Genomic DNA, 24,467 nt, shown 5'->3' on the forward strand with positions numbered 1-24,467 from the left:
GAGCAGTAACACTACTAACAGGGGTTAATCACACCTCACAAGCCAGACAGAGAGAGAGAGAGAGAAAGATATTGACTATGTGTCTGGTCAGGAAAATGTGGGAGTTGTTGTCCTCAGTTCAGAGGGATTGGAGGGGCCTTACTGCAGGGCAGGACCCCTCCTCTTTCTGGCCCTGTGGATGCTGGGAGATCTAGTCCAGGGAATACACTGTAAATCCCAGTGACAAGAGAAAAGTCTACTACTGCCTTTCAGATCCACTTTGCCCCAAATCCTTTATGAGGCCAGAAACCCCTTTGTTAGGAAGCGAACCCCGAATATCTCAGGAAGTCTCTATATCTCCCAAGGCCCCCTCCCTCCAGGACCCCCTTCCACTCTTCTCTCAGTCTCTCTCTCTCCCCTGAAGGCCTCAAACTGACAACTGCCAAGCGCTGAGACAGAAGCAGCCATTTTGTGCTCTGAAAGCCATTTTGTGTCCAAGTGGCCATTTTGTTTTCTGGTGGCCATTTTGTGTTCTTCTGTACATTTTGCGTTCTGGCAGCCATTTTGTGTTCCGGCGGCCATTTTGTGCTGCTTGTGACTGTGGGGAATAATGTTCCAGAACCTTCTCTGAGCTTCAGTTGAACAGAGGCCTCTCTTTCTCTCCTGAGGCTCCAGAGTGAGAAGGAGGCCAGGCTCCTTGGGCCAAAAGGAAGGAAGTGTGTCCCTTTGTGTGTCTTTTGTGTCTCTTTTCTGAGAGGGTTTTCTTAATACACAGCTCAGCTCTTTCTGGGGAACATGGGTTTTAAAAGGGATCAGAAATGGGGAGGATAGTTTTAATACAAGCCTTATTCTTATTCTTCTTCACAAACATTGGGCTTTGGCTACTAAGAGGAGGCTAGTCCCCCAAAAAAGGCCAAAAGTGGCTCCTTTGGGAGGTTTTAAAAGTCTCCCCAGTTTTCTTATTAATAGATTTTCAGGGAAGAAGGAAGGTGGCAGACCAAATCATCTCCTGTTACCAATAATGATACATACAAACATACAAACAAACAACAAGAAAAAGAATAAGAATTATACAGACAAACAAACTTCTTATATTTTAAAAAAGCAAAACCATTTTAAACGGGATAAAAATTCGATTTGGGTGATTCTATCATTTCCCAATCGACTCACGCTGTATCTGCACTACAGAAATAATCCAGTTCAAAACCGCTTTAACTCTCCTGCTTCCATCCTATGGAATCCTGGGATTTGTAGTTTGTTGTGGCATGAGAGCTCTCTGTCAGAGAAGGCTAAGTGTCCCAAAGGTACAATCCCAGGATTCCATAGCACTGAGCGGTTAAAGCGGTGTCAAAGTGCCTTATTTCTATAGTGCGGATGCAGCCTTCTTGGGAAAGGGGCTGATGCTGGGGAAAAGAGGAGGAATGCAGAAGGAAAGGAGGATGGACGGACGGACGGACAGACGGATGGACGGACGGACGGACGGACAAACAAAGAGCCACCTGCAGCTGGATTGGCCTCTCTGAACAGTCAAGACCTGAGCTGGGTTGTGGATGATGGGCACTCTTAATATTAATATCTTTCACTATTGATTGAAGTTAAGGAGGGGATCAGGTTCCTCCTTTCAATAGCTTCAGGAAAATGTTTAGATGTTGTTAAGGTTTGGAAATCCTGTTTAGGGACATTTTTTGTTCTCACAGCCATCGGGTGCCATCATGAAAACGTTTCTATGTTGTTTAGGTTCAGAAATCCTGTTTGGGGTCCCTTCCAACTTTGGGTCCTTTTCATCCTCTATTTTGGGTTCCCTGAAGGCCTCAAACTGCCATCTGCCAAGCACTGAGACTCAGGAGGCCATTTTGGGTGCAGGCAGCCATTTTGTGCTGCTGGTGACTGTGGGAAATAATGTTCCAGAACCTTCTCTGAGGCCTCAGTTGAACCGAGGCTCCTCTTTCTCTCCTGAGGCTCCAGAGTCAGAAGGAGGCCAGGCTCCTTGGGTCAAAAGGAAGGAAGTGTGTCCCTTTGTGCCTCTGGCCCTCCATTTTGGAGGGAAGGAAGGAAGGAAGGGGTCTGTGGGAGTCTGAGCAAGGGAGGCAGGGACCCAGGGCCAGTGGGGAGGCTGGGCTTTGGGGGTTGGGAGAGACAGGTGGGGAAAGAGACCCTCCCTTTGGGCCCTAGCTGGGGAGAGTCCAGCGGTCCTTGCCTCACCCTTTGGGAAAGGAGACCCCCTCAGCCCCCTGGACTCACTCCTGCCACTCATTGCTAGGGCTGGGACTCAGAGGAGTTTCCTAGGCATTGTCACCTTCTGCCCTCCATGGCCATTGGCACTGACCTTTCCCCATTGCCTGCCCTCCCTCAGCCCTTGGACCTCCTCCTCCTTTGCACTCAGAGCAACCCTTCCCTACGGCTGAGGAGACGGCCTCTGACCCAGGGAAGCTCCGGCCATAAAGGACTGCAGAAGAGACCTTTCTGGGGCTGCAGGAATCAGGGTCTTTGTACTGAAGGTAGGTCTCTATTCCTGGAGCTGAAAGAGGACATTTGTTTAAATGTTTCAGTCCAGAATGATATGGAAAGGTTGCAGCTGAGAGACTGAGCCCATGATTTGCAGGCATTAAGTCCCAGATTCAGTCTCTGGCAGCACTGTCTTCTCAGAAGATGGAAGTGAGATTTCCAGACCCAGACACACAGTAAGTCCTTTGTGTGGGGACTGTGTGTACGTGTTGTTTACTAGAGCTTTGTGAGATATTTGTGTCATAGAATTTACATATGATTTCACTTCTTAAAAATGACCACAGTCCAGGGTGCAATGTTCCATCAAAGACCTATACATTTATAGACTTTTGTTTTTTCAAATGCACCACCTTCAGCATTGTGCAGACTTTTTAAAAACATGCAAGGTAAAGTGAAGTGAATGTGATTTTGACAATAGGTTCATTCAGAAACAGTGCACACAAATGTACATGCATCAATTTCTGCGTTCCTTCAGGAAACAAAGAGAGGTGATGCACACCTCATGCTCCATCTCTGACCGAAATATAAACACAGCAGTTAAGCTCAGATAAATGGTCTCATTTGCAAAAATAAAATAATTATTTTCACCAGTGTGTAAATTAGGAGGGGCCATAATGAGGGGAGGCCATGGATCAGATCCTTAAGGTAATGTAGGTCTTATCCAGCCCAGGAGCTAGAGCTTCTCCACTTGGGACATAAAGCAGGTCCTCCTCCTCTTCCTCTGTGTGAATGAGAAGTCAAATTCTCATCAGTGATGATGACACAGCCTGAAAAATTTGCATTCCTGCATTTAAAAATCTGAGGAGTCCTGAATCCTGTTGGTTAACCCTTGAGTGTAGACTCACTCAACCCATAAGTGACTGCTGATGTCCACATATAGATAAATCCAACCGATTCAGTGATTCTACTCTGATCAGGACTAAGCATAGGATACAGACTAGGATTTAGGCCAGCATGTGCCTGGAACAGGATACTCCCAAGCCAAGATGGCCAGGTAACATTTGGAAAGTGGACACTCTCCACATGGGAAGAGACACTCTCCGAATTGTGACTTTTCTGCATGCAGAAGGCTGCCATGGGAATTGGGTGCTCCCTTCCCATCAGCTCAATCCTCTGATGCCCCCTGATCCTGGGAGGAGGTCTGGTTACCATGGAAGGGAAGAAACTTGAGAAGCTCCTTTCCTGCCCTGCCTGGCCAGCGGCTTCACTGGTCAATGGAGTGCAACTGGTTTGGCCACTGGGAGAATGAGGGTCCACCATGGTGGGAGAGTTGGGTGCGAGGTATTAGAGAAGCATCCAGCTGTGTTTCGGTAGCCAGAAGGGAAGCATATGTGATCTGCATATGTCACCAGCAAAATGCTGATCTCTATGACTTTGAGTGCTGCAGGGTTTCCTGCCAAACCAAGCCTAACCCTGGTTTCTTTTCTCAGGAACTTCATCTTGGCCCCCTTGTACACTGCTTTGGGATATCTTTTGCTGGACGTGATCCAAGTGCAAGGCCACCAAGACCTCTCTACCTAATGGCCGACACAGGGGCCAAGCGGAGGGAGTTGGGCTCCAAGAGAAAGAGGTTGCTGAGGTACAACAACTCTTTTGTAAGTTGCCACCCTGACTATTAATTTCTTTTTTAAAAGTTTTTATTGAAAATATTAAAAATTACAAATGACAAAAAGACATATGACAATCCAATTACATTATGAAGCAAACCCTTTTATCTATTAGACTTATGTAGATTTCTTTAAGTAAACTTCCTGGTTCTCCAGATCTCTCCAAAAATAAAAACCATTTTATTTTAACTGAACTCATATCTCTTTACCAACTATTTACCAATGGCTTCTTAATACTTCTGAATAAAGGCTTGTATACCTGTTATCACGTTACTTTTCTATACTTTTTTCATTCCACCTTATACCATATACTGTGTTATCAATATCACCACTGTGTTGTTTATTTATTTTTCTTCATATATTTACCTTCATATGTTCTATATTTCATATTTTCCAATATCATTTCAACTCTTTTGGCATATTCTACAATACTCATCCCAAACATTCCATTCCTTAATATATTCCTTCCAAACATTCCACTCTTTATAGAAATTATCTAATGATTTATTATTTACAAAGTAAGTCAATTTATTCATTTCGAAAAAATCTTAACATTTTCAATCCCCATTCTTCAATTGTAGGACATTCTTCTTTTTTCCATTGTTTTGCAAACACTGACCTTGCTGCTATTATAGCATAGAGAAGAATTTTCTGACTATTAGTTTCATTTGTTTCCCTGCTGGGCCACCTCATGAAAGCAAGCGGAGAACATACTGTCCCAGTGTGGCAGAGAGAGTCCTGGTTAATCCTCTGTCACCTCATTTTTTCAGGGGCTTTGAAAATGTCCTAGTTCTCTCTCCTCCTCGCACTTTGTCCCTTCAGTTCAGTTGCTGCAAAATGTGTTCCAAGTTCAAAAGATGTGTGCAGCTCAACAACTCAAAAGAGGAGAAGGGAGGAGAGAAGGAGCAGGGTCTTGCCCTTGCCAGGAGTTGGGGGCCAAGTCAAACTGCTGTACCCTTCCTCACTTTTGTGATCTTCATCGTTAACAACTTTGGCCATCTTGACCCCCTTTTGGTGTTGCTTATCCAGATGTGTCTTTCTTTCCCCATCTCTGAAATGCTGAGGGATATGGAAGAATATATCTGGAGCTAAACTGAGGGTAGACCCAGTGGCCCTCAAGGCCAGAGTACTCCCCAGAACAGTTTTTTAAAAATGAAATTTGCCTCTGAAATTAGGTGAGATATGGCTAAATGCACTATAATTCATTGGTGACTAAATGTACTATACATGTCTGGATAGTCAGTATCTTAATCAATCAATAATATCCCAGAAATGGCCTAAATTATATTCTTTATTATATTGTATATTATATTGAAAGGGTTCAAGACAATCTGGATCTCAGAGGCTTTAGCTTTTTGCTTGCTTGCAGACTTTAAAGTTTATTTGCTGGACTGAATTCTGAAGTGTTGAAATAATATTTGCAATGCACCATGTGCCCCCCCCCCTTTTATTGGTCATTCTCTGGATGAGGGCTATTTTCTATTGCAGGTGACCTTTGCGGATGTGGCGATATATTTCACCGAGGAGGAATGGAAACTGTTGACAAAGAAGCAGAAACTTATGTACAGTTCTGTGATGATGGAGAATTATGAAAATGTGGCCTCTGTGGGTAAGGAAGCTGAATCCATTGCCCTTCCTGTGGAGACTGAGGGCCCTTTCATAATTCAATGTCAGAACGCTATAATTCCACTTTAGAATTATTGAATCAAAGAGTTGAAACAGACTGCAAGGACCCTCCGGGTCAATCCTCTGCCATGCAGGAATAGGCATTCAAAGCATCTCCGAGAGATGGCCATCCCGTCTCTGTCTAAAAACCTGCAAAGAAAGAGCACCAAACTCTGAGGGAATATGGCGCAGTACAGACCGTCAACAAGCGGCGTACCAGCACCGGTATTAGGGTTGGGAAGAGCGCATCATGTACATGCTCCCTAACCTTAATACATACCAGCAGCGCCATAATGCCAGCGCCCTGTGTACATGGGCACTGCTATTATGATGTCACGCACGCACCATATCTAAACCTGAAAGAGCTCCTTCTGGGCACGCACCTCGTTCTCACAGCCACCAAACGGCTGCGAGAATGATGGCAGGGAGAGAGGCCCCTTTCTGCCATAGCTCTGGCTCCCATGGTGTCCAGGGGCATGAAACCCCAAGGACATCCATTTCCAGGCCACAGGGAAGCAGCATTTTGCCGCTTCTCCATGGCCTGGAATTGTGGTGGATTGGGGCCTCTTGGCTGCCAGTATCGCTGCCCTGGCTCAAATCCTCCATGGAAAGGGGCAGCTGCAGACCACCCCTTTCCCATGGTCAGTACTGGGCCTATATTCCACTGCTGAAGAGCTCTTACTGTCAGGAAGATCCTCCTGAAGTTTAAGTGGAATCTCTTGTCCCTGTGGCTTGCATCCATTGTTCCATGTTCTTTTTCTGGAGTAGCAGAAAGCAAGCCTGCTCCATCTTGAATATGACATCTCTACAAACATTTCAATAGGGCTGTCATGTCCCCTCTTAACCTTCTCTTCTCTAAGCTAAACATACCCAGCTCCCTAAGTCGTTCCTCAGAGAGCATGGTTTTCAGACCATTCACCATTTTGGTTTTCCTTCTCTGGACATGCTCCAGCTTCTCAGCATTTGTTTGAATTGTGGTGCCCAGAACTGGACACAGGATTATTGCAAGTGAGCCCTACCAAAACAGAATAGAGTGGCATTATTATTTTCCTTGATCTTGACACTGTACTCCTATTGATACAGCCTAGGATCACATTGGCCTTTTCAGCTGCTGCATCACACTGTTGACACATGCCCAACTTGTGCTCTACTACCATTCCTAGTTCCCTTTCACACATTATTTAATTGTCAAAACATATTCCTGTGGAATCTTGGAATTTTTAGTTTTAGTGAGGCACTATTGTTCTCCACTTTGTAAGGCTATCCAACCCTAAACTGCTAATTCTGGAATTTTGTGGGAAGGAGCCATGGATATTAATGCTTTTTGCCCCTAAATGGTCCTCAGCCCATTCCTGAACACGTTTCCTGGCTTTTGTTTCCACTTTTCCAGGCTCTGGAGAGGCTTTGTGGGAAAAAGGCCTCCCTTGGCCCTGCAATGGCCCAGAGAAGGCCCAGCAGTGCCAAATGGCCCCTCCACTTCCCCAAAGGGATGCTGTGGGATATTGAGGGGCAAAATATTATGCCATATTTTTAGGCGACACAATGTGGGGTTGCCTCAAGATCCTGTGGCGGCCAATGTGACTCTCCCCAATCCCCAACAGTAGTCCATCCCTGTCTTGGAGTTGTCTTAAAGCGGTTTTAAGGCTCTCCTTGAACCTCACCAAAATTGGAATCCAGGTCCCAGCCCCTTTATTCTGCTTTTCCTAATGCATTATTTGTAAATTGATTGTCCTGCCTTTCTCAAGAAATGAGTCTCAAAGTGTCCCTTTTGTGCATCACACTCTGTGGGTGTGTGTCTGTGATAGAGATGGAGGCAATGTGAAAAACAGAAAAGCAGGAAAGAGATGGTGAAGGTGAAATGCTGAAGCAGTGCAGATGGGCAAGAGTGAAGGCTGGAGAGCAGAGAGAGAAAGGGAAGGGGATCAAGCCTCTGGGAGCCAGGAGGGGAAGGCAGGAGCAAAGCCAGGATTGCCTAGCTCTGTGCAGACAGGAAGGGATCTCTAGGAAGGGCCAGGAGAGGGGCCTTGGGGATTGGGAGGCAGCCACCAACTCGACAGATTTTAAGACCTGAACTGGTGAGAACTGGTTCAGGCCCTTGTTTTCTAACATATTTAGCAATTATGAGCAATGTCTATGAAAACAGGAAAGAGGGACACAAAAAATTTCCTGTTTCTCTAATGTTTCTTTTCCAACCTGAGCTTGCTTAGCTCCATGGTTGATTCCAGAAGTGCTTTGTTACCCGAAATGCTGGAGTCTGGGGAGGACACCCGCAAGTGCTATGCTTTTAGGGGAATTTCATACTTAGCTCAAAGGAGAGATTGAGGCAACAGTGATCTCGGGATTCATCCCAACTATATCAGGCCCCAAAGCACACAGACTCCAAAGGCATTTCAAATAGGTTTCTGTGTTTCATTTAAGGGGAAAGCAAAACACACACACACATACATCTAAGTGTTCATGAACATACACAAGAACTAGGTAACAAAGGTGGTTGTGGTGAATAGTGCAAGGCTTTGCTAATGGTAATACATTACCTAGATGGAACTTGATTGCAATTGCTGAGGGTCCAGAATGGGGAGAGAAGTCAGTAACTCCCATGACAAGTGAGGCTGGCGAGTGTAGTGAGGTGTTTAGCAATGTAAACCAATGGAGTGTCTCTCTGCAACTGGACTGATGCTGAAGACTAGTCAGTTGGGGCTGATATTTATACTGAAATCGTTGCTTGGGGGCAGAAACGAAACATTCGAAAAGGTTTAAATTGCTTTAGAATGTTTCCTGGGTGGGGAAAGAATTGTCTTAAACTGAATTAAATGCAGTGGGTCCTTGGTGGAAATTCTTCAGCCAAAAAGGATCATCACACTGGCTCTCAGGCCCTTCTTGGCTCTGAATTTGGGTCCCATTCACAAGCCAATGTATAGCACAATCTGAAGGTGACACTCCCAGAGATCAACAATAACATAGCAGAGAACAGAAGAAAATCTCCAGATATAGGTATTGGCAATGCACTGATTATTTGCCACACTTAAAAATAACTCATAGACACAGTTGATTTCCTCCAAGTCCTTGGAGGTTCTTTATCTTGAGTTGGAATAGAAAACAAATATGTACCAGCTCTCCTCACTGACTTCCATCAACTTCACAATCTCTTCTACACCCAACTCCAACCCACATCAGTCCGCATGTGAGCTGTATACTGTATTGGTTGTGAGTCATCTCCTGGTGTCACACAGCATGAAGCATCCTCTGCAGTTAGCTTGCATCATGCCTTAGGGTCTGGATCAGGACTCTATGGCCGTCTCACAAGATACGATGCCACTTTTCAATCAAAATATTTTTACATATATTTAATGGAATTTTTTCAACTGCCTGATTTTCTGCTTCCACTGATTTCCTTATGGCAGTTTCCCTACAATCTCTTCTTTGCAAGCTCCTATAAGTAAGGATACAACCATTATATGGATTTGGGGGCATCCAGAACAGGGTCATGTCGGGTCACTCACACCAACTTTATTAATTGAACCTGAAATAGGGAGGGGTGAATGTAGGGCTAAATCTTGGAGTAACACCTTCCTCTCTTAACGCTGAGATTCAGTCTTCTCTGTCATTGTTCTCCTTTACAGAAGAACTTGTCAGTCATGAGCAAATCCACACAACAAAGAAGTTACATAAATGCCATCACTGTGGGAAAAATTTTGCTTACAAGTCAGTCCTAGTCATGCATGGGAGAGTCCACACAGGAGAGAAGCCATACAAATGCCAGAATTGTGAGAAATGTTTTTCTTTGAAGTCAAACATAGTGACACATCAGAGAGTCCACACAGGAGAGAAGCCATACAAATGCCAGCATTGTGGGAAATGTTTTCCTCGGAAGGCACACCTAGTGACACATCAGAGAGTCCACACAGGAGAGAAGCCATACAAATGCCAGCATTGTGGGAAAGGTTTTTCTTCAAAGTCAGACCTAGTAAAACATCAGAGAGTCCACACAGGAGAGAAGCCATACAAATGCCAGCATTGTGGGAAAGGTTTGTCTTTGAAGTCTTACCTAGTGACACATCAGAGAGTCCACACAGGAGAGAAGCCACACAAATGCCAGCATTGTGGGAAATGTTTCTCTCAGAAGTCAGACCTAGCGAAACATCAGAGAGTCCACACAGGAGAGAAGCCATACAAATGCCAGCATTGTGGGAAATGTTTTTCTTGGAAGTCACAACTAGTGACACACAGGAGAAAAGCCACACAAATCCCAGAAGTGAACTAACATTATTTTTGTCAAGAATTGTGATGTTTTGTGTTAGGTGTGTCTGTCCGTATGTCTGTTTATGTTTTTAAATTTTATTTTGTTAGGTTTAGGTTCTAATTGCTATTAGTATATATCATTGCTTTAGTTTATAAGATTGACTGGGGATTATTGGTCGTGGTATAGGTTAGCTGAATAGAGGGGTGGGATTTGTTGCAGCTGGCTAGTATAGTTATGGCAATGACAGCTTTTGGAATTTGTGGGATGTTGGTTGATGAAAGTTAGAGGCCAGTATTAACAGAAAGGGCTAGTCTATGGGAATGGCAAAAGGGGCCTTATTACCTGTGGGGCATAGACTGTGGGTATTGGAGGTGGGGGCTAGGTTTGAAAGAGGGTGGAGTTTTAGGTTTTGGGGTTTAAATGTATTCTTTGGCTTGAGGTGGGCAGTTCTGACTTAAATGCTGAATTTCTGACTATGCGTTCTTAATAAAGTTCTTTGTTGTTTCAACACACTGTACTCATTGATGCACAGAAGTTCTGCATTTGCACAAAATTGACACTTTCTTCTTTCCTCGGGCCTTAGATCCTTTCCTAGCCACAAAAACAGAGGCAAACACACATAAATTTATACACACACACACACACACACACAGAGAGAAAGAGCTATATGTACAAAGCAGAGCCTTCCCAGCCTTTCCCTCCTGAGTCCAGCTCTGTAGCTCGGGCTCCTTTCCAGAAGGAAGAAAGGAAGGAAGGAAGGAAGGGCGTACTCTTTCCCTTCTTCCAAAGGCCGACAGTGGAAAAAGCAGCAGCAGCAGCAGCAAGGGCCTTTCGATCCCTGCGCATGCTGAGGAGGGGCCTTCGGGGCATCTATGCATGCACAGTCTGAGCCCCTGAAGCCATTACTACCCTCACAGTCTGTTCAGAGGGAGGGAGTGAAGTGGGGATAGCCCTCGTCCATTCAGAGAAATGGCTGGAGGGTCTTCTGGGGGAGAGTTGGGGTGTTGTAAGAAGGAAGGAAGCCCCTCTTCTTCCCCCAAAGAAAGGCAGGGGGCCTATCAGGCCTCCTGTTCTTCTTTCCTTCCCAGCTCCTCCTTGGGGGTTTCCTTGGGACCCAGGTACTTGGGGAAGGTGGTATAAATAATAAATAAATAAATAAATCTTTTATTTGTATCCCGCTTTTCTGTGATAAGACAATCAAAGCGGCTCACAACACATTAAAATCCACATTTACAAAATTATGTCCCAAATTCCCCCCCTTAAAACAGGATTAAACATGTTAAAATATCTATTAAAAACACAATAAAAAATACAACGAGGACAAAGCAGTGGGCTAATACATGATGTGGGGAGCAGTCATTCTGTGGCCGGCACTTTTATTCAGGAAAGGCCTGCCGGAAGAGATCCGTCTTGACAGCTTCTTTAAAGTTGTCTAAGCTGGCAATTTGACGGATCTCGTCTCACAGACCGTTCCATAGTTTGGGAGCAATTGCAGAGAAGGCCCTGGTTTTTAAAGGCTGCAATAGATTCCTCCCAGAGGACCTGAGGGTGCGGGGCAGATTATGTGGGAGCAGACGATCTCTCAAATAGGTTGGACCCAAGCCATGCAGGGCTTTAAAGGTTATAAAAATAATAATGTTAATAATAAGTTTTATTTCTATATCGCTATTCCAAAATTAGATCACAGCGGTGTACAAAACATTCAATATGCAATACAAGATAAAAATGCAATGATCAATACTCAATTCATACAAAGGCTAATAAAACATTACAAAATACACATTCCATATTAAAACCGATAAAACACAATCACGCCAGCTGAAATATTTGAAGTTATCACACAATTATAGGGAAGGATCGCGTTAACATGGGACTTCGGGGAAAGCTTGATGAAATAGAAAAGTTTTCAATCTCTTTTTAAAGAGATCTAAAGTGGAGGTGGCACGGAGATCCTCTGGAAGGGTGTTCTAGATCCCAGGTGCTGAGATGGAAAAAGCTCTCTGTGAGGTTGACTTATATCTGGAGGAAGGGATTTTCAGCAGATCCTTACCAGATGACCTGAGAGTGCGGGGCGGATTATATGGGGAGAGGCGGTCCTCCAAGTACCCCGGGCCCAAGCCATTTAGGGCTTTATAGGTCATAACCAACACCTTGTATTGTGCCCGGAAGCGAACAGGCAGCCAATGAAGGTCTTTCAGAATCAGTGTTATGTGGTTGGCCCTGGAACATCCAGAGACCAACCTGGCTGCCATATTTTGAACTATTTGAAGCTTCCGAGTTTGGTACAAGGGTTGCCCCATTTAGAGTGCATTGCAGAAATCCAATCGAGAGGTTACCAGAGCATGTACCACAGTTTCAAGGTCCCCCCGGTTGAGGTAGGGTCGCAGCTGGCGTATCAGTCGAAGCTGATAACAGGTGCCCCTGACCGTCGCATCCACCTGAGAAGTCAAGTGGAGCAACGAATCCAGGAGCACCCCCAGACTGCGGACTGTGTCCTTCAGGGGAAGCGTGACCTCATTCAGGACAAGTGGACAAATTACCTCACCCCGACCAGGAGAGCCTATCACAAGTACTTCCATTTTCTCTGGATTCAGACTGAGTTTGTTTTCCCTCATCCAGCCCATTACCAACTCCAGACAAGCATTTAGAGGAGAGATGCCAACCCTAGTCACTGCATCAGTCGGAGACACAGAAAAACATATTTGGGTGTCATCAGCATACTGATAACACCACGCCCCGCGTCTCCGGATGATCTCACCCAGCGGTTTCATGTAGATGTTAAATAGCATGGGGGACAGAATGTCTCCCTGAGGGACACCAGATGTAAGTGCCCTCCTGTTGGAGCACACGTCCCCCAGCTGCACCATCTGGAATATACCCGAGAGGTAGGAACGGAACCACTGGAGTGCAGTGCCTCCGATTCCCAACTCTCCCAGGCATTCCAGAAGGATACCATGGTCGATGGTATCAAAAGCCGCTGAGATGTCCAAAAGCATTAACAGGGACATGCTTCCCCTGTCCATGCCCAGACGGAGATCATCGGCTAAGGCAACCATGGCCATCTCAACTCCATAGCCCGCCCAGAAGCCGGTTTGAAATGAGTCTAGAAAATCTGTTTCTTCCAAGATCCCATGAAGCTGGAGAGCAACCGCTCTCTTGATCACCTTCCCCAGGAAAGGCAGCAGTGATACCGGTCAATAGTTATTCCGGGATAGGGGGTCCAGAGAGGGCTTTTTAAGCAATGGTTTTACTATTGCTGTCTTTAGACTTGATGGAAATTGTCCCTCCCTGAAGAATGAATTAATTATACAGCGGAGCATGGAAGTAACTGCCGTTCCTCCTTGGGCTGCCAACCATGAAGGACAGGGATCGAGAGAGCAAGTCATCTTCCTTACACTTTGAAGAATCTTGTCCACTTCCTCGGTACTCACAAAGTCAAAGTGATCCAGTTTAATAGAGTCCACGGAGTCTCTGGATACCTCTCTTATAGGTTCTGGCAAAATACTGGTGTCGAGATCAGCCCTCAGCTGAGAGATTTTATCTGCGAAGAAGTTGTTAAATTCATCACAGCAGGCTATCGATGGTTCTAAAATAGGGTTCAGGGGAGGGGGCAGTTGAGTCAGCCTTGTAGTTGAGTAACCAACACCTTGTACTGTGCCTGGAAACGAATAGGCAGCCAGTGTAGAGATTTTAGGATGGGTGTTATTCGGTCACTCCTATTTTTTCCGGCGACCAGCCTGGCTGCCATATTTTACACTAGTTGAAGTTTCCGGACTAGGCACAAGGATAGTCCCATGTAGAGTGCATTACAGAAATCAAGTTGTGAAGTTACCAGTGAATGTACAACAGTTTCTAGGTCCTTTACTTCCAGGAAAGGGTGCAGGTTGACCCTTGAAGAGAGGTATGGCCATGGAGGGGAGGGGGATACAAAGGTAAAAAGGGCTTTGAGGAGCCCCCTTCCTCCTGGAAAGTGAGGCAGAGGAGAGACCCTCCCTTCTGATGCCTCTTTTGGGGGAGATTTTTGTGCCTAATAAAGAGCATCACACAGCATAGGCTTCAATAGCATTAGAAACAACATGGGGGGTTTCTCTGGGGGAGGGGGTATGTCTGGGGGGGGGGAGAAGAGACGTAGAGGCCAAATCCAAGAGAAGGGAGATGGGGGAAACAACTGACACCCCCCTGGCAACCTGGGAACTTGGCTTGAAGGCCCACGGGATTAGGCACCCCCACACATACATACCTTTCCCTTCACAACAACCTTGCGGAGAAGGACCAGTAGAGAGACCCTCAGCCCCAGAAAGAATATCCCCCTGGGGGGCCTTGGACCCCCCTCAAAGAGATCTAGGTTAAAGGAAGAGAATGAAGGAGTGAAGGAGTGAAAGTGCCAAGGGAAGAGAAGCATAGAGGGACAGTTAAAGGGGGGGAGGGAATCTGGGACATGACTCAGGCATCTTCCCCCAGGAACTCAATATTAGAGCCTTCCACCCCTCACTGTGATGCTTTAAATGACCATTTCACAGATAACATCTCTGAGATAAGAGCTGAATTGGACGCCAGCGTTATTGGAGAGGCTATAGATGAGGTGTCCAGTGACTCACTGAATATGCTGTTTAAATTACACATGTATCTTAAGAGGCCAGAAGCTGCACCAAAGCTACCCCCCCTCCCAGTCCTTAGGAATGGAGCATGGCTTTGGTGTGGCTTCTGGTATCTTAGGACACATGCAGCATTTAAACAGCATACCTCCAAAGTGATCCGAAGCAGCTTTATTTTGGCCTGTCTGTTCAGGCCCTTAATTTGCTTAAAAGAAGTGGAGGCACGGCCACTTCTGAAAAAGCCCTCCCTAGATCCCTTGGACATGAACAATTAAAGACCGTTCTCCCATCTTCCATTTCTAAACAAGGTGGTTGAGAGGGCAGTTGTTCTTCAATTCCAAGCAGTCTTGGATGAAACAGATTGTCTAGACCCATTTCAAACTGGATTCAAGACCAGATACGGAGTCGAGACTGCTATAGTCACCTTAGTAGATGATCTCCACTTGAGTACTGATGGGGAAGTGTGACTCTGCTGGTGTTTTTGGACCTCTCAGTGGCTTTCAGAACCATCAATCGTGGTATCCTTCTGGAACGCCTGAGGGAATTGGACATCAGGGGCAATGCAATGCAGTGGTTCTGGTGCTATCTCTTGAGTAGATTCCAGATGGTGATGCTTGGGGACAGTTGGTCCTCTAAGAGGGAAATTAAATCTGGTGTTCTCCAGGGTGCCATCCTGTTCCAAATGCTGTTTAACATAAACATGAAACTGCTGGAAGAGATCATCTGGAGGCTTGGAGTGGGGTGCTATCAGTACGCTGATGACACCCAACTATATCTCTTCATGCCCCAGACCTCAGTGTCAACTAAGGAAGGCATCTACCCTCTGAATGAATGTCTTGAAAAAGTAATAGTCTAGATGAGGAAAAACAGAATGAAGCTGAGTCCAGATGAGACGGAGCTGCTCGTTGTTGGAGATCCTAATCCAGATATGGAGTTTTGTCACCTGCGATCCATCTGTGGACGGGGTCACACTTTTCTGTGGACTGTGTTTGCAGTTTGGGGGTGCTCCTGGATCCGTCACTCCAGACGTTGGCTCAGATAGATACGATGGCCATGAATGCCTGTTATTAGCTTCAGTTGATACGCTAACTGCACCCCTTCCTGGAACCTGAAGAGCTGAAAACTATGATGCACACACTGGTAATATCCCCCAACCCTGAAGCCAGGCCATCAATAACAGAGCAATACACAGATTAACATGGGAATCACTTCTCCTTACCCAGGATCACACTGTGTGTGTGTGTGTGTACCTATTCTCTTCCAGGTCAGCATTCTCTAAAGATGGCAGCCACAGATATCAGCGAAACGTCAGGAATAAACTCTTCTAGAACATGGCCACATAGCCCAAAAAAGTACTCCTGGTTTGATTTTTTTTTTAGCCAGACTCAAAATAGACCCGTTGAAGAGCTTCTCTTTGATACTTGAACCTCTCAACTTGTGTATAGGGAAGATATTACACATTATACTATTTCTAGATGAAATGAGATTCAACCATTACAGGTGGAACTGACTGGAAAGAAATCAAATCGGGGAAAATGTTTATAATGGAGTCTCAAAAATGTAATAATAACAATTTATTAAGCTTTCCACTGCTATTTATAATTTTCCTGGAGGTACTGTTAAACAAAATAAGAGAAGATTAATCAATTGAAGGATTTAAACTGAAGGGGGAAGAGTATAAATTAGGTGCGTATGCAGACGATTTGGTCCTGACTATTTCAAATTCAGAAGAGAGCATTAAACATATTTTAAAAATATTAAAGAAATTTGGAAAAGTAGCAGGTTATCATGTAAATATAGAAAAAACAAGCATTTTGACGATGAATCTGAATAAAGAAAAAAGGAAGTCCCTACAAGAAAAATCAAGTTTCAATATAGTTAAATCAGTAAAATATTTAGGGGTAATATTAATATCAAAAATATAGAATTATTTAAGAACAACTATGAAACGATGTGGAAAGGTATCAAATTAGATTTGGAAAAATGGGCTAAATTACATATTTCGTGGATGGGTAAGATAGCAATAATTAAGATGGCGGTGCTTCCCAAATTTTTATTTTTATTTCAAACTCTCCCAATAATTGGCAATGACTTGACTTTTAAGAAATGGGAAAAAGAAATTTCTAAATTCATTTGGGATAGGAAAAAAGCAAGAATAAAAACAAAAGTACTACAAGACTCAGTGGTTCGAGGGGGTCTTGCCCTCCCGAATTTAAAATGGTATTACCATGCCTGTGTGTTGGACTGGGTATTGGACTGGGTTAAACTTCAAAATGAAAGAATAATACATTTGGAAAAAATGGATTTAAAATTTGGGATTCACGGATACTTATTCTACAACAAGATTAAGATAGACGCAAATTTTAATAATCACATAATCAGGAGAATCCTTTTAAGAATTTGGAATACATACAGGAATAGATGGTGTCCCCAATTACCACTTTGGACCTCGTCTAATGAGGCACTATTTAAGAGAGAGGAATTGAAAAAAAAAAATCCCTGGGTGACATATAAGGATATCTCTAAACTTCAAGAATGGGAGAGAGTTATGAAAACTCAGGAAGAGTTGATTGAAGAAGGCTTCTCATGCAACTGGTTCACCTACAGACAGTTGAGGGAGAGATTTCTAACGGATATTAAGGTGGAATTGGTTCGGTCGAGAGAGAATCAGAAAAAATAATAGAAGACCCCACAAAACAAATTTCCAAATTATACAATTTAATTAGAAAGTATGAATTAGAACAAGAAACAGTCAAGGAATTTACGATGAAGGGGGCACAAGATTTGAAGGAACGGATTCAATTGGAACATTGGGAAAATTTGTGGCAGACAAAAATTAAATATACACAAAGTGTAATGTTAAAAGAAAATGTATACAAAACAATGTATAGGTGGTATTTAACACCATATAAAATATCAAAATGTTCAAAAACAATAGAAATAAGTGTTGGAACTGCAAAACAAAACTAGGAACATACTTACACTGTTGGTGGGGCTGTAGTAATTCAGAAAAATATTGGAGGAAGATACATAAAGAGATTGGAAAAATAATTAAGATTAGAGAAAAAGCTGTATCTCTTAAACTTGACAGACACTTTAGATTTGGATAAAGAAAATGAAACATTGCTTTTCTTTCTGATCGTGGCGGCAAGAGTATCATTCGCCAAATATTGGAAAGTGGAGGAAAGTCCGACGATAGATGAATGGAGACTGAAAGTCATGGATTATTTAGAGATGGACAAACTGACTACACTACTCAGGAAAGGCACCTTGAATAAATTTTACCAAGTATGGAAACCTCGGAAGGAATACTTACAAAGAGAAAAAGCGGTTACAATACAGACGGGGCTTGAAGTATAAGCGAACAGTATATGAAGGAGAAATTAGTTCCGGGGGGTAACACTCTAAAGGGGTAATTAAAGGAAGTTTAGGATTCCATATTAATAGGAAAAGGATTCTATGGAAAGTCATAAAGAAAAAAGATAGGAGCTAGTGGATGTAGTTTAGGAGGTAATGGAGGATAATGGTAATTAGCCTTAGGAAGAGATAGGTAGAATTAGATAATATAGTAGTATTCAAAGATGTACATAATGTATATATCAGAAGTAATTTAGGATGGGTATGTTTTATTATCTGTTTTTGAAAAGGATCTGTAGATATCAATGATTGTAATTTCTCATAAATAAAGGATATTTGAAGAAATTTTAAAAAATTAAGCTTTCAGAAAGTTAACAACAAACCATGAGGAAATGCAAGAATATAGATCTATAGGCATTTCAATGTTGCATTTACTATTGTTATTGGATTTAATGTTGTGCTTATTCCTCTGTGATTGTCTGTACAATATGATTCTATTTTTTATTATTATTAAATTTTTTATTGAAAATTAAAAACACACAACAACAATAACAAATGTATCTCGGTACAGACTCACTAGTCCTTATATCGAGTTGTACATCAAGAGGAAATTGGACAGAGCAGAGATCTAGAAAGGATTACGTAACCCAAGGGGGAAGATATACATGTACAGATATATATACATATATATATTTACGTGTTGGAGAAGTGAGTCTTTCTCTATTCCCATAAAGTTTAGATGTTGTATCTTATCTTCTTTCTTTAGTGTTTTTGTTTCCCCTTTACCTCTTGTCTTCCGTTACATCCCTCCTTGTTCCTTCTGTTTTAGTTGAACTCCTTCCTACTGTTACCTTCTACTTCTTCCATCCTCTCCTTAGATCCCTTCTTCTCTTCCTCCCGTCTAATTACCTTCACCACTCCTCTTCTCTCCTATCTTTACTATATACACTCACCTTCCAACACCTACTTTACCTTCATTCATTCATTCATTCTCTTCCCTCTTCCACTCTTCCACCATCTCTCATCCCATTCTTACTAGACTTCTCTCTCTGATCCTATTGGGTATAGTTGTTTTTGTTTTCCACCCTTTTGAACTTACTTCAGATTTATGATATCGTTATTATTTTCCTTTCAAAGGTCCATCCACAGCGATGGTATGATTTCTAAATCTTCCCTTTCCGCTTATTCTTGATCTTACTGCTATCTATTTATTGATCCTATACGTAATTCATTTTAAACCCATCTAATATCTTTTATTATTTTAGGTCGTCGAGATTTTTTCTTTCGTCTTAACTCTCCAACTCTTATAATCTACTAGAAATGATATGTGTACTCTACTATTTTATTTATTACTATTACTTACAAAAGCTAATTGTTGCTATCTTTCCCCATTCCTTGTTCAAACTGTCCAAAACTTTCGCCCATTCTTCATTTACTTCCTCTAGAGATTGATTTCTGAGCAATTGTGTCATTTTATCCATTTCTATTGCATCATAAACTTTCATTAGCCAGTCTTTTTTGCTTGGAAACTTTTTCCCTTTCCATTTTTGCGTTAGAGCCAATCTCGCCATTGATATTAGATAATACAAAACCTTCCCATGTCTTCTGTCTACATCCTCTTCCCACATATTTAATAGGAAAGTAGAGTCAGGTTTATCGTCTCGTATACCTTTTTCCAGAAATTCTTTACTAATTTACATGACCAGAGGCAATGATATAAAGTTCCAGGTTCTTTTTGGCATTTCCAGCATAAATTGTTTGTTGATTTATAAATCTTGGATATCTTTTCTGGCGTTAAGTACCACCGGAAATAGGTTTTATAATAGCTTTCTCTCAAATTATGTGAGGCCGAATATTTTAATCTCTTTTTCCACACCGCTTCCCATCTATCTAAATTTAGAGGATAACCAATATTTTTTGCCCATTGTATCATATTTTCTTTTATTACTTCTTCTTCTTGCTGCCAACTAAGCAACAATTTGTAAAATTCTGATATCCATTTTGGGTTTTCTTTTTCTATTATTTTCCCAAATTCATTAGATTCGGCCTCAAAATTTGCTATTTTGGAATCCACTTTGAATCTTTCTCTTATCTGCCAGTATCTAAACCAATCTAATTCTATCCCTTCCTCAAAGAGTTCCTTTTGTGTTTTGAATTCTACACTTTCCTTTTTGTCTTTTTTAAATAGTTTTGAATATGTTAGCCATTCTGTTTTTTGTCTCGTTTCTGATTTCTGAATAGCTTCCTGGGGGGAAAGCCAAGTAGGACATTTTGCCATAATTCTAAATTTATATTTATTCCATGTTTTGAGTAGTGACCTTCTAATGTAATGTACATTAAAATCTTTATTTGCTTTTATTTTATCGTATCCCAAATAAGCATGCCATCCAAATATTTCTTTGTCACCCTCGATCTCTAATAGTTCTTCATCTTTTAGCAAAATCCATTCTTTGATCCACATTAAACTGCATGCCTCAAAATATAATTTTAAATTTGGTAGGCCTAATCCACCTCTCTCTATTGAGTCTTGCATTGTTTTTAATCTAATTCTAGGTCTCTTTTTTTGCCAAATAAAATGACTTAAATCTCTTTGCCAGATTTTGAAAAAATTGTCTTTGATTACGATTGGGAGTGTTTGGAATAGATATAAAATTTTCAGAAGAACCATAATTTTTACTGCTGCTATTTTCCCCATGAATGATAAATTTTATTTTCTCCATTTCTCCAATTTCAATTTAATTTCTTTCCATGTTTTTTTATAGTTAATGTCGAATAGCTCATTCAGATTGTTAGATATTGTTATTCCTAAATATTTTGTGTTTTTTTCTATTTTAACCTTTAACATTTCTGATAATTTCCTTTCTTTGTCTGGAGACATGTTTTTAGTTAATATCATGGATTTATCTTTATTTAGCTTACAACCTGTTATTTCTCCAAATTCTTCAACTTTTTTTACTAATTCTATTGCGCTTTTACATTTTAAAAAATTACAAGGTCAATGGCGAAAGCCCGCACTTTGTATTCGTGTTTTTTTTATTTTTAAACCTTGGATATGGTCATTATTCTTGATCATTTTAATCAGTCTTTCAATTGTAAGTATAAATAATAACGGGGAGAGGGGACAGCCCTGTCGTGTACCCCTGTTAATTTTGATAAAATTGGATTTTTCGCCGTTCACCATAATTCTTGCTTTTTGGTCTTTATATATTTCTCTAATCCATCCTATACACTTGGTGCCTAATTCCAATTTCCCTAAAATTTCAAAAAGTGTCTCCCAACAAACTGTGTCTAATGCTTTTTCTAGATCTACTAATAATAAGCCTAATTCTCTTTCGTTGTGTTTTTCATAAAATTCCAATATGTTTAATACTAATCTTGTGTTTTCTCTTATTTGTCTGTTGTTGTCCATTGTTCTGGTTCCTTGTTCCAGGTGATGCTGGAGAAGAGGCCCTGCCTCCAGCGGAACCAGAGGCTGCAGGCGATGAGGAGAGGGACTCCTTGCCCAATGCATCACTCACCTGGAGGGCCAGCACCAGGAAGGCCAGTCCCCCCACCTTCACAAAGGCCCCATTCCCACTCCCTCATTTGCCCTGGATAGAACTGGGCAGATCTGGGTTCCCCCATATTGAATCTCCCCGGAAACAAGTTCCTACTACCCTTGACCTCAATCGGGGTCACCTACCCCCTGAACTTGACCCGATCATGACCGGGGCTGAGTTCATATTTGCCGGCAGCAGGGAAGAGCCGGTTGTTTTCAAAAAGAAAGGGTCAATAGTCCACTTTCAGTAAAGCCACGCTAGGGGGGATTTGCCCTGGATCTCTTGCGCAAGCCACTGATCAAGTTGTGTTATAATCAGCGTGAGTGTGTACTTCCAACTTTTAAACTGGTTTGGGAACCAGGGTAAAATGTACTCTGAATGGCCCCTACATTTAAGGGTGAAGGGAGCAAGAAACAACAAGCAAAGCCTAAACACTTCCTTTGACCATTGCAGCATTGGAGCGTGTCGCCACCCTCGAACTGTCAATGGCTCACCTGCAGACAGGCCAGGAGCAGCACAGAATGTGGCTATACAACTCGGTGTGTGGTGCTCCCCACAACAATGATGTGGGTCTTCCTTTTTTGACTTTCAAAAATGTTTATTACACTGAGATATTCCCATGATAGTATTTAAATTACCAAATATCGACCAAATAGTAACTATTAATTTAACGGAGTGTTATCATCCGTTTCTTCAAATGTTTTAAGACAACTCTGTTCCATTTCTAAATATCCTTTTGGTTTCCCTCTTAGTAAGGCAGAAACTATATCCATATTTCTAGGTTCATGTATCTTAATCAACCAATCTTCGATAGAAGGATTAATTGTAGATTTCCAAACTTGAGCAAATAAGATCTTTGCACATGAGACCATATATAAAACAATTATATTGTATTTTACTGACTTTATGTTGTGTGTCATGTTTAGTAAAAATAAATTGGGTTCAAAGGGAATATTTATATCAAGAATGTTTTGGATGGTTCCATGAATCCTTTGCCAGAATCCTTTAGCTTTAATGCATGTCCACCAATATGAAAGAAGCTTCCCTTGGGTTCCCCGCATTTCCAGCACTTAGTATTGCCAGTTTTGTATCTCTGGTGGGTTTTTGGGGGGTTAGATACCACTTGAATAACATTTTGATATCATTTTCTTTATACTTTTGGCACAGAGTGAATTTATTTGTTCCTTTCCATGATTTTCCCCATTCCTCTATAGTTATAGTTTTATTTATATCAGGTGCCCATCTTACCATGCTGTGTTTAATAATTTCATCTTCTAGATCTCTTTCTTTTAATAGTTTATAACATTTGGATATGTGTTTACCTTTTGGGTCCATCATAATTTTATCTATTTCATTGTTATCCATCGTTAACTCAAGAGCTTTATTGTCTGCCTTAAAACGATTGTTTAATTAGTTGTATAAAAACCAACCCTTCATGTTTCCTTTTTCATTAAGTTCTTCCATAGATTTCATATTGTATTTTCCTTCTGGTGTTTTGTTTATTAAATCTCCGTATCTTAGCCATGAAGTATCTTTGTCCTTTGTTCTATTGTAATAGGCTTCTTGCAATGACACCCAAAATTGATGACTCATTTTATACCATACTTTAAGCAATGATCTTCTTATAACATGATGGTTAAAAGCATTATTATCTTATGGTTTTGTATACCACATATATGCATGTATACCAAGATTCAGGTTAGCTTTTTCTATATTCAATAAATTCTTGTTTTCTAATTTGAACCATTCTTCTAACCATTTGAGACAAGCTGCATAATAATACAGCTTAAAGTTTGGTAAGTTACATCCCCCCTTGAAGCAAAGATCATTTACTAAGGGAACCATAACAGTTTCGACTCCGTATCCCATCCTGAAGCCAGTTTGAAATGGGTCCATATAATCTGTCTCATCCAAGACCGCTTGGAGATGAAGAGCAACTGCCCTCAAAATTATGTTGGTTAGAAATGGAAGATGGGAGACTGGTCTGTAATTGTTCATCTCCAAGGGATCTAGGGAGGGCTTTTCCATAAACGGCCGTAACACCGCTTCCTTTAAGCATGATGGAAAATAGACCTTCCTAAGAGATGCATCTATGATATATCTCAGGCGATATATGAAGGGCAAGGGTTGAGAGGGCAAGTTCTCCTCTTCACACTTCCAAGGAGCTTGTCCACGTCCTCAGTACTCAGATTCAATTTGATCCACTATGACCTTACTCACAGTCACTGGACGCCTCACTTACAGCCTCTGCAATAATGCTGACGTCCAATTTGGCTCTTATCTGAGAGATATTATCTGTGATATAGTCATTTAAACCATCATAGTGAGCTGTGGATTCTGAGGGGAAGGTGCCTGGGTCAGATCCCAGAAAGCTTCAGCAGTCCCTTTATGCTTCTCTTCCCTTGACACGTTCACTCCTTTATTCCTTCCTTCTTCTCTTTTAATGTAGATCCCTTCAAGGGGGCCCAAGGCCCTTTCAGCATGGTCCCCGAACTGGGAGGTTCCTCCAAATGACCAAGGGCTCTCCCCACTTCCCTCCCTCACAGCAGGCTGCGAGGGCAGCAGCTTAAGGGGCTGAGAGTGTGTATGCGCAGATGCCCCAAAGGCCGCTCCTGAGTATGTGCAGGGATTGTAAGGCCCTTGCTGCTGCTGCTGTTTATTCCACTGTTGGCCTTTGGAAGAAGGGAAGGACTATTACCTTTTTTCCCTCCTTCCGGAATGGAGCCCAAGCTGCGGAGCTGGACTCAGGAGGGAAAGCCTGGGAAGGCTCTGCTTTGTACATATAGCTCTGTCTTTTTGAGTGTGTGTGTGTGTGTGTGTGTGTGTTTGCCTCTGTTTTATGGCTGGGAATGGAGCTGAGGACTGAAGAGAGAAGAAAGGGTCAGTTTTGGGCAAATTCAGAACTTCTGTGCATCAAAGAGTCCAATGTGTTGAAACAGCAAAGAACTTTATTCAGAACACATAATCAGAAATTCAGCAT

At 42.2% G+C, this 24,467-nt stretch overlaps 2 protein-coding genes across 2 annotated transcripts in view; both read left to right on the top strand.

The window, feature by feature from the left end:
- The window catches only part of LOC149287672 (uncharacterized), a 36,580-nt gene extending 12,579 nt beyond the window's left edge, over positions 1-24,001 (top strand). Inside the window, exon 3 of the mRNA XM_089492500.1 lies at positions 23,937-24,001. Within this exon, the coding sequence (XP_089348626.1) occupies positions 23,937-24,001 (65 nt within the window). The remainder of the gene's footprint in view (positions 1-23,936) is intronic.
- Positions 1-24,467, top strand: part of LOC149287671 (uncharacterized) — a 432,704-nt gene that overhangs the window by 24,396 nt on the left and 383,841 nt on the right. The gene's annotated exons all lie outside the window — the stretch shown is intronic.

The sequence above is a fragment of the Sceloporus occidentalis genome, unplaced genomic scaffold, assembly GCF_023333645.1.
Source record: "Sceloporus occidentalis isolate IW3139 unplaced genomic scaffold, rSceOcc1.0.p SCAF_57, whole genome shotgun sequence".
NCBI classification, from domain to species: domain Eukaryota; kingdom Metazoa; phylum Chordata; class Lepidosauria; order Squamata; family Phrynosomatidae; genus Sceloporus; species Sceloporus occidentalis.